Raw genomic sequence first — 11,560 nt, 5'->3', positions numbered from 1 at the left:
CTCTGAATCATTTAACACTGCCACTGTTGGATTCGCTGTGTTTATGGCTTCAAAACGCCTCATTGTTAGCCAAACGACCTTATCGATTATAAATTGTTTACTGCGCTATCTGTTCTAAATTCTTTTTTGTTTAAGTTGAATCATTTACTTTACCTTTTTGCGATAAGGCAATGAAATATTAGATTACAGCGGAATATAATGAAGCTTTGTCTCCAGAAGAATCGCTTTCAAATTTTGCTTAAGCATGACTTTGAGTGAGAAATTAGAAGCTCAAAAAAAAATTGAGTGAGAAATATTTAATTTAACCGGAAAAACAATTGCCTATTATGCTAAAGTTAAAATCATTATTTTTTTGGAATTTAGTTTAAACTGCTTTGTCGGTTATGTAACTTATAACACGGGCCTTTAAAACACTTCCTGATAGCAGGCCATATCTGATCTTAGAGTTACTTACAGCATTTCTTTTTTCTAAATTTTTTTCTTGAGTCGAGTCGGTCTTTCAAATAAGCTAGACCTTCTAGGAAAGACTAAAAAACATTTTGTCTCAAAGTTTTATTAAATTTAGCCGAAAACTAAGTAGTCGCTAAGTTTAGTAAAATTTCAAGTGACAATAGCGTTTGACAATGCCACTTATCAACATCCATTTTTAAATTTTTGTTGTTTTTTAGCTAATATTTGATTATGAAGTTAATACATCTGTGGATGGACTTATTTTAAATATGTAATTTGATGGAAGTTAAACTGATTAGTAGCGAAACACGAGTTATAGTTCATGTAATGAGTGCAGCAATCTGAAATAACAAAATAAGCATGGATATGTTGCGATGGGTTTTGGAATTGAATTGAATCACTGATAATCTGATAAGATACAGATCTGAGTTGGACACTTTTCAGTCGCTGTTATGTGTAAAATGTCTAGATGTGTATTAAATCGCTATGTTCAGTGTAACTATTACACGTTTTCAACAACTGAAGTGGAAAAGCATCTTGAAGAGAACAGGAATTAGGCTTAATGAGTGGACATGAATGTATGATAATAATTAGTTTCTAGGTGTCTATTTATATATAATATCTCTCTCTCTCTCTCTCTCTCTCTACTTTTCTTAATTCATCAAAAAGAAGGGAACTGATTTTTGCTGGCTCTACTGAAAGAGACAGGTAGCGATGGAAGGTCAGTCATGTAAGATTAATATTACTTGTAGGTGAGAAAAGTAATGCCAATTTTAATGCTGCAATATTAATTCTTGCATTTTTCTTCACCCAAATCTTCCACTCTGTTCCCTTGTAGTATTGTTTACTGTTTATTTTTCACGTTTTATTTAACTTACCATTTCTACTCTTTGTTAGTAGTTAATGCTTGCATGAATGAAACTGATGTTTGACATTGCTTATAAACTGTCTTACTGAGACTTATAAAAAAGTTATAATTATGAGAAAAAATATAGAATGTATCTCAGTATTCTATTTTACTTGAGGTTACGTTTAATACTAACGTGTCCTTCTTAAGCTTACTAGATTTCATTCCTAAAAATTCTAGTTCAGAAAGCATAATATGAGAGAATGAAAGCGGAGAACCTCAAGAACACGTTAGAATCACATTCCGTACATTACCTCCGTGATTAATTGTTATTATAAGATTGTTGGTTATTACAACTCTTGAAGTAAATAGCCATTTGGCTGAATTGAAATGAAATCAGCAATGCTAGAAGGTATTAGTCAGATGATGTGCAGTGTGTCTACGACGAAGGAGGGAAAGAGAAGAGAGAAGATGAACGATATGTTAGAAATTCATTCACCCATCTTGCCAACTGTCTGATATTCTATTCTCTTGTTCCTTTCCTCAAGTAAAGATTTATTTTGCAATTGTAATTATAGATGGGATATATATCCCATCTCATCCGGTTATCCGGACTCTTCATAAAGGGAACATTTGATGATAGATTGATTGTACAACAAACGAGTCATTCATATTGCCACGTCTTTCTTTTATTTTCGTTTCTTTTCATAATTTCAGCTTTTTTTTTTGATGAATGTCTGATTTTTTCTTTTATTTCTTAAAAAATATATTATCGCATATGTGATTAAAGCGCATTACTTTTTTACGTAGTACATTCTCTGAGATGCAAAATTGACAGTGGCTTGGCGCTTTGCTTTTGCTATAATTTACACAAAACTGAACGGAATTATCAACCAGGAATCTTTGATATTGTCCATGATTGATGTTGACGATAGCAGATTTCTTTTTTACTTTCACCGAATAGTAGAAGGTCTTCTATTAGAAACATTTTTTTGTCGAGGCCGTGCTAACATGAAATACGATTCCCATCACCCTAAATTTTTAGATTTAAAAAGTATATACATTTTCTAAATGCAAAAAAAAATTTTTCCCCCAGAAAATGATTAGAACAGCTTTTTCATTTCTATATATTTTATAGAAGTGAACCATTCAATTCTAGTCTTTTCCAGATCATAAAATTAGAAGAAGATGTGGAAATGAATATTACATTTTCATGGCTAACTACGCAACTTTCAAGAAATCACAATGTTCTTTAATTTAAATTCAACAAACGTCGATGCTAAGGTTACTTCTGAGAAGCATTCTGTAGCTTGAGGTTATCAGTAAAGTTTAAAAAACAATTCAGTTGTTCTCAGCATTTTAACCTTATTTTTGTTTTGTTGATAATGATAACATCTAGCAACTTCATATGTATCAACGAGAGCGCTTACTAATGCCCGCTTTTTGTACTATAAATAATGAACAAGTATCTTTACTTCATGCAACTTTTCTAGAACTACTCTGCAGAATTCTCAGTTGAACTGAACTCGCCAAATTCAATTTTCAAAAGCATATCTGAAGTAATTTTTGTCTACTGGTGTGTGTTTTTACTCCAGTTATTACAAGTTCCAGCTTATTTGGTTATTATCGTAAGGTTAGTATCATGTTTGTTTTGTTTCACATCTGTTAAATTTTATCTCTTCTCTAATAGTGGAAAAATGGGATTATTGCATTCCACACCTTGGCTGAGTTCATAATTTTTTCGTATTATTAATTGCTTTATGATACTATCAACTGTGAATGATCTAATAAGATCGAAGAAAAAAAAATGAAAAATGCTGTTATTGTTTGTTTATTGCAAATTGTAACAGTATTAGAGTATTTAATTAAGTATTTGATGCGTAATTCTTAACGATTTCTTGTTGCTTTCTGCTCCTCGTTTTTCCTGTCATTGTGAGATAAAATATTTCTAATTTTATATTCTCATATAGCTATCGTTGAAACTCAAAAAGATTGAGTGTATTTAACATTCATTAATAAAACTATCCGTCAACAGATGTAATAATGTTGGGACTAAATTCATTTGTTGTTTAGGATCAGCGGAAGTGAACCATATTAAAATTACAAATTGTTTATTGGTGAGTTTAGAGATACGAAGTAGAACTGAGAAAAAGAAAGTAATAAAAGGCTTTTGCAGAAACAAAAATTGAGAATTTTTGTCCAAAAATTTTAATTGATTTAATTTGTATTACGGAATAAAAAGATTAGAATTAAATTTAGGAGTAAATTTCAATCGAAGTAATCAGTTCTGAGTTCTTATATTTAGGTTTTAAAATTCAAAACATTCAGTGGGAAGTGTTATTCAAGATTATTATAGCAATTCGTGTAATTCCCAAGGTACTGAGTATCATGAGCTGCACTTTTTTTCATTTACTATTACTTCGGATTTTTTATTGAACTTTAATTTTTGTAGTTATTCAGTTAAGTCAGCAAGTCACAATAAGCCATTCTGATGCTTCTGCTTTAAGTGATAATGCCATAAAAAGGTAACTGATATTGTCAATATCCATAGGTTCTGAAAAAGATTAGGGATGAATTTAATTGTGGATCAAGTAGTATTTAGATATTTCAGTTTGATATGAACTTATATGGACAATTAATAAAATTCTCAGCCCGAAATAAGAGTTGGACACATTTCTTGGTTCACCATACAAGAGAAATTGACTCGATGAGTGATATTAATATCGGAAGCGTTATAGTGTAATTTGTATTTGTATTGATAGTTTTAAGCATTCTGTTTGCAGCTCAAAAAAATTGATTGAACGTCTCATCGAGCGGTAATTTGGTTTATCTCTAATTAATATAGCTGTTTTTCTTTACTTATTATTGTTCTTTCATTGCATTGCTTTGCTTTTTATAGAAATAATCCGAAATAGGAAAACACTAAATAGCCGTGGAGTCCTAAAAACTTTACCGCCTCTCCTTGGGGAATCTTTCGCTTATTTTTGCTAAATTCTTCTTTTTCTGCTTTTCATATTTAAAATTTTGTTCTTTTTATATTTAAAATTCCTCAACTGAATTGTATATCTCCTGACATTGCAGTTGTATGAATGCATTAACAGTCTAATCAGCCAGATGAACGCGTTTTGCTATTGTGGGATTTAAGATTTAAATAAGTTTGCAGGATGACAAACGGATTGGGCTATATAAGTCAAGGATGTGCTGTATAAGTGAATCAATTGACCTTTCGTTATCAGGGTCACCGAGGTTTGTACTTGTTCTACCAGAAATATGGAGAATATTGGCTTTTTTGGAAGCTTTGAATTGAAAACTCTTGTTTAGATTCTGCTAGTGGCTATCTAATGAATTTAGAAGTATTGGATAGATAGATTTTATCCTGCAAAATTGATAGAAAGACCCTAAGTTGACAATGATGTGGAATTACTCTTCATTTTAATAAACTCATAAACCAACATTTTCTGAAGACTGCCAAACTAATAATATATTAATATTTGGATTTAATAATTTTTGACACGAGAATAATACCAAAACCACATACATTTTGTTTTAAAAATTCCCTTCGATTTAATAAATAATTGGTTGGATCAATGAAGGGTAAATGTGTAGAGACAGATGAATAGATAAATACGCAAATAGATAGATAGACAAAGGATAGATGATATGTCTCATTTAGTAACGTATGTCAATTTAGCTATTTCTTAATAAAATAAAGCTTTGTCATCCTGTTGACTAAATTAAAATTAAAGTAATATCATTTTTATGGCGTCAAATTCCATCTTTCTACTCTTGATTTATCCAATTGTGATTGGAATTGCAAATGTATGACAATGCTGATTGTTTTAATGTCATTAAAAATCATTCAGTCTTAAAACCTCGTTTGTGCCGCATTATATTATGCTCGCTTTATTTTTACTAGTGCAAAGTATATTATCCTTGTTTTTTATTTTATATTACTTTTATTAACTGTACATTTTGTGAAGAAAAAAGAATTTAGAACGAGCGTGCGATATTCGAAAGTTGTTTTTTCGATGTGCTGTAACTATTTAATCTCTTAGTGCTGTAATCATTTAAACACATATCTGATTCTGAGAATTTAGACTTCGTTTTGTTGACACATTGATTAGTTTTTGCCGCAAAGATGGTTGACGAGTCACAGATAAAAAACGCTACATAACTGCACTGACCTTTGACCTCCTTCATATTGCTCTGTTAAAAGCAGCAGGTATCAGTAGTAATAGATGTGTCATTCGTTCAGTCATTGCCAGAATTCTGTGCATTTCATTAGACAAACTGTTTCTCCAACTATCTTACAGTGGAAAGACACAAATACTTGAAATTCAACATGCACTGTTGAAGCTTTTATTACGAAATGCATAAATACTACTTTCATTTTTTGAAAAGCATAAGTGCAATTTGAATTTTACTCGGAGCACTTTCACTTTTCGATACTTGCTAAATTCAAAAATCCAGTATGCAATTATTGAAACTCAACGTTTCTGTTAGCATCTTTTATGTTCTCACAGCGTTATCTTCACTAGCTTCTTGTCCTCATTCAGACTATCTAGGAATGACAGTTTTAGTTTTAATTGTGCCTTCTAAAGTTAACTTTGGCTGCTGATTGTATGATTTGATAATTCGTTGCGGAATTATCAATTTTGCAATCAAATGATGAAAATTTCAGATATCATTGCATTCTATTGAGTCACTTATCCGCTGGAAGTACGCGTATCTTGCCTTCATATTTTTTATACAATTGACATCATGGGAGGCAACAACAGCACTCCAAAATCAGATACAATGATGGATCATCAACCTTATCCAGACATGAATGTTATATTTAAAAGCATTCCGAAGATGATGCAGGTTGTTGTCATTTCCGATATAATTATTTGTGTTGGTTAAATCACGGTAAAGCAAATTTTGACACTAATGCACGTCCGGTAATTTTGTCGTAAAATGTAGGGATTTATGAGAAAATCTTGTAGGTTGCCGATGATATGCACCGAATGACCAATTACATCATGGATTTGCGCAACATGACACTTGCTTTGGTTTGCTTGACGGTCATCGGGGTATTTTTATTTCTGATCGTGAAACTTACTCAGGGACGAAGTAGTGCTGCACGTCGAAAACGTGATTTGGGACATCGGATTGAGGTTTGTTTCCGAAAGTTTTTTTGCGTCTTTTTGGATGTGGAATTGATACCAACTCAATAAAATTAAGTAAATGATACTTTAAAATTGGTTTTCTTGGCTTTTTCTGGAAGAGAATTTTTAATTGCCTAAATTTTTTTTCAAATCTTTAAAGACCTGAAGAGAGATTTTTAATTTTTAAAGGCCTTAAGGGAATGCATTATATTTTGGGCAAAAAGATCCTGGATAGGTCATCAAGGCAGCTATGCTATTGCATCTTTTGTCTTCACATAGGTAGTGGTTTTTATTCAGCAATTGGACTATTTGAAATAATTCCAGAAATAACTGATAAAGTGAATGAAGGTGATTTATGCTAAGCCGTTGGTCAAAATGACACAACGTGAGAAAATGCTTTCAGTCACTGGAGGATCGATCTTTACCTCGACACACCCATTATGGTGCCTATCATGGATATTTAGACTCGTGGCATGATTCAAGAAATCAAAAAGTTACTGGTGTTGGCGCTACGGTCATAGATATAGAAAAAATGCCGATGAATCAGTCGCATGATAATTCGAGTCACAACGAAACTACCACAATACCTCTCGAAACACCCAATTTGCTTAATGGCCATGCGCATAAAGTTTGACATTTTTTTGTTTCCTTTCTTTTCCATGTAACTCCCAAAATAGTGAAATGTATTGTAATTGCTCGAATGTATTCTTATAATCACATCTTTGATCTACTCGTTGAAAAATTGAAGCAACTGCTTTATTTCTAACTAAAAATTTAAACGGTTAGACTTTGCTGTCAGACTTTTTCATCTTTCATATATGAGGGTGTACTACAGCGAAATCAGTTGTTTGTTTCAGATTTTAATCATTAACTGTAAGCTAATTGATTATAGCCATTAGATAGAGCCTTGGAATTTGTTATGTTTAGGTTTTTTTCTTTCGAATGAATTCAGTGTTCATAATCATTGTCGGTGAAGCTAACAAACATGAATGTTCTCAAGTGATATTTGATATCTTTTCATGTATCTTTCAAGGTAGCATTTACTCTTTCTTTACAGGATAACTTCTTTATGAACTTTTTGCTAAATATAAAAGTCGAAGCATTCCCATTATTAATTTTCTGTTAAATTATCATTATCTAAAACTGTTCACTTCAGAAAGTTATCCTGTGAAGAAAGAGATCGAATATCACTGGTGATACTCGATCTCTTTCCTTGCAGTAAATCCTGATAAGTATCAGTACCACTCAAATAGATTGCACTTCTGTAAACATATTATAATTTCAGTGATATCACTTACTTTTGCAAAAATTTTTGCAGAACAATTTAGGTTAATTACTGTTTAAACGCTTCATTATATTTATAACAGTTCCACGATTTGAATATCCAAAAAATGAGCTTTCATTATAGTTTCTTTACTAAAAAACTTTTTTGGTTACCACTGCTTAGGACAATAGTGGTTAACTACTAGCGACCATTCTACAGTAATGACCTTTATTATATTATCTTGGAGGATTATTTACCACAATGTTAATTTCTTTCATATATGGAGCACTTTTTTTCCTTTAAATTTAATTTGAAAAAAATATTTGTAGAGGAATTCATCATTGTTGCATTCCTTTCTCTTTCACTTTTGTCATGCAAGTTTATTCACTGTAAGCTAAGAAAAAAGACTTATATCGACCTTTTTTCTTTTTTTCTGATCATTTTATTTCTGGCATTTTATTTTTTTCATCTTGGAAAGCACTTTTTTCGAGCACTGTATCATCCTCTAAAATTTTCTGTTTAAAACCATTTTCTTCCTGTGTTCGTTTTAGCCGTTTCTATTAGTTTGTGTTACTTTGTGTTACTGTTTGTCGTGTTGTTCTCGTTCTTTACAAATTGCCTAATTATTTTCTTGTTTTGAAAGTTTTTTGAGTCTTTCCTTTAATTGTTTTTGCTGAAATTTTAATTAATTGACGTTCGAAATTGTTCAATCACTACTAGGAAATGAAAGAATGAATACATTTCAGAAGAAACAATACTTAGATCCAAATATGAATTTTTTTTGTAAGAGAAATACATTTGTTATTACTTTATTTCTTTAAAATGAGTAAGAAATTTCATTGGTATTTGTAGTCTTTCTTCGCTGCATACTTCTTGCATTTATTACGTGCATAAATTTGACATTTGATTTCAACTTTAAATTTTGTTTTGATTTCAGACGTCGGAGCCGGTGAAGTTGGTGGTGGAGGATTTGCCGTATGCTGATAGTTGAGACTGTTAAATGATTATGGTTTAATATTTGAAATATAATGAGGATTTGTCAAAATACTTGACTTATTTTTAATTTTCATTTGTTTGGTATTAACATTCATCAGTTGAAGAAAACTGATTTAAGATGGAATTGGTTTTATATTTTTGCTTTGAAAATTTAGCTTTCTTTAGTTTTCTTTTTGAACAAACGCATATATTTATGATGAGAAGAAAACCAACTTTTTTCTGGAGAGCGCTGCTCAAATACTTAAATCAAAATAAGAATAGAGCAGAAGTCTTATTACACTAAATGGCATTATTATCACATTGAACTGAAAAGAATGAAGCTTTGATTTTATATTCCTTTTCTTGCTTCAAACTATTCTGATTTTATAGTGCTTCATAAACTAATCATTTGTGAGTGCTGCGTGAATTATAATATGTACTACATACCTCGGCGATCTCTTCACCGCCAGTTCCACCATTATACTAGCTGGAACATTTTGGCTTCAACTTAAAATTTCCTCATGAATTAATTAATTGTACTAATTCTATGCATAACATGGCATAAAAGTGCAGTTTTATTATGTTCTCAAAACGCTGTCATTTCTTCCTCTTCTACTTGAACTTATATGGTTTTTCCTCATCTTTATATTAAATGCTTTTTGGTTCATTTTAGTTATCTAGTAATTTTAACAAGATCTGACGAACATTGTTTCATCATACAGCAATGTTGAGTCGTTTTATTTCGTTATTCTGTTCAGTTTAAGTGACGGTTTTCCAGATTATAAAGGAATTTCGAATTCAAGTTCAATTAGATTATAATTTATTAAGAGTAACGCAAATTATTTTTCAGAAATATGAAAAATCTCGTGTTGATTCTAAATTTTCAATACGTAGATAAAAGTATCAAAAAAGGAGCACTTCAAGCTATAGTATTCATTGAAAATTGTTTCCCTTTAGTGGCTTCCTTTATACGTGTAAATGAAACCTCGGTGCTTTATTTTAATTTCAATTTTATTACACTTTTTTGTCTTTTGTTATCGGTTTTTGTCTAATAAATAACTTTTCGTTTATTTGGATCGTCCATTTATTCTGTCATCCCAAATTTATTAAAAAATTTACTAGCAGATTTTTTTAATTAAAAAATAACTAGTAGATTCAAACTGTAACATTAAAGTTCCCATATGGCATTGATGAAGAATGAAAGCAGTTAATAGAAATTAAATTACTAGGGGCTGTTCGGTTCAGAAATTCCGAATTTTTATTTTAATTCCAGTTTTATTACGCTTCTCACATAAATTCATTTCCTATTTTTTACTGTGTTCTAGTAACATTAAACAAAGTAATTTGATAAAGTTGGCAGTGTAGGTGACAGTTACATATTTTTCAATGAAAATTGTTCTCATATTGAGCTGTAATAGATCATAAGAGTTAGCTTTGTTAAATAACATTCGCTGATTACCGCACCATATGATATGATCCGAAATAACTTTCATAAAAATTGTAACAAAGTCTATTGTGTGATGAGTACTGCTTGCAAAGAAAAAACTGAGGGATTAAAGAAGAAAATTCAGAATTTCAGAAAATTTAATTACTTTTATCATGTACTTTCTCCAACACCTTTTTTCAACTCTTTCTCAATATTACATGAAAGTGTCAACAGAAGTGATTGACATGACGTTAATAATCTTCAATTTTCAACTGCTTCGCCTAGTTTACTGATAACCAATCCCTTTCGTAAAAATTGCAATCTCAATTTGTTTCCTTGGAAAAAATTTCCCCAAAGGAGTATTAACACGATAAAAAGGAAGTCAAAATAGTTTGAACATTTCAAACCACTAAGTCCAGTAAAACTAACAAATTCCGAAACTTAGCAATCGTGAGAAATCCTTACTTCAATCAGGTAACCGCTTCACCACTTTTTGTACCTAGGTTTCGCTGTAAAAACTCCCAATAACCAACACAAGTAAACTAAGTTACTTGCAAAAGCTTTGAACAAAAACAAGATTTTTTAGTTCTTCAATCTCCATTTCTTTCCAGAATCCTTCCCCTTTTATCTCATGCAACTGTAATTCCAGTTTCAACCGCATTTTATAGATTGAGTCTGTGATATATAATTATAAATAAATTTGTTCAAGAACACTGCCACGAAAACTAAAAATAGTAGTTTATTCAACCCGAAAACACCCAAACACTTAATATAAAACGAATTACAATGAAAAGCAGGAAAAATCGATTTGGCAAACATTCTTTCATTTAGAAATAAAGGCAGCACATTGTGGTAAATACCCCGGCTGAGCGATGAATGAAAGACACATACAGAAGTCACAGAAGTAACTGTAAATACCGATTTGGTACCACCAAGCCGCTTAGTTGAATTATGGTACCATATAATTTGGTTCTAGAATTTTGAATCATAAGCAGATGTTAAGTAATGGCGCTGGTTTCAAGAAAGGTGTGGGCTACTAATTCGATATTAAAGGTCATCAGTAAGATAAAGTCAAAGCTCATCAGTAAATTAAATTAATCGGCAAGTAAAAAAGAGCTTGTTCAGAGTTCTTCTACTCTTCCAGAAATAATTGTTGAAAAGATGAAACAACAGGAAATAAACTATTAAAATGGAATTAAAAAAAAAAGTGTCTGCTAAGTCGCAAGACTGGGCTTACAGCACAGAGGCGCACAAAACGTAATTGCAAAAGGAAAAAAAAAAGCATTGTTAACATTTAGGGAATAGCAACAATGAAAATAAATGATTACAACCATAATTAATTGACGGTTAGTACTTTTATAGAAAACAATACCTCCCACTATATAAAAACGACTGTTCCACCCGAAACAGAAATTGAACACAGCTGTAAAACCTGTACATGAATCTGTTGA

At 31.2% G+C, this 11,560-nt stretch overlaps 2 protein-coding genes across 2 annotated transcripts; both read left to right on the top strand.

The window, feature by feature from the left end:
- Window positions 1–2,542: 2,542 nt before the first annotated feature.
- On the top strand, window positions 2,543–6,054 carry Bm399 (Uncharacterized protein; the record flags this gene model as incomplete). The annotated part of the gene is made up of 3 exons (XM_043075289.1): window positions 2,543–2,581; window positions 2,791–2,930; window positions 5,979–6,054. The coding sequence occupies 3 exons, from the start codon at window positions 2,543–2,545 to the stop codon at window positions 6,052–6,054; spliced, it is 255 nt and encodes an 84-aa protein (XP_042931223.1).
- A 4-nt stretch (window positions 6,055–6,058) lies between these two features.
- Window positions 6,059–8,699, top strand: Bm4141 (Uncharacterized protein; the record flags this gene model as incomplete). Its single annotated transcript, XM_001898077.2, has 4 exons — window positions 6,059–6,160; window positions 6,283–6,453; window positions 6,848–7,072; window positions 8,646–8,699. The coding sequence occupies 4 exons, from the start codon at window positions 6,059–6,061 to the stop codon at window positions 8,697–8,699; spliced, it is 552 nt and encodes a 183-aa protein (XP_001898112.2).
- Between the last annotated feature and the right edge of the window lie 2,861 nt (window positions 8,700–11,560).

Source organism: Brugia malayi, assembly GCF_000002995.4.
Source record: "Brugia malayi strain FR3 genome assembly, contig: Bm_v4_ChrX_scaffold_001, whole genome shotgun sequence".
In the NCBI taxonomy this organism is placed as follows: Eukaryota; Metazoa; Nematoda; class Chromadorea; order Rhabditida; family Onchocercidae; genus Brugia; species Brugia malayi.
Note: the sequence above shows the minus strand (reverse complement) of the source record. Positions and strands in the feature narration are given on the sequence as shown.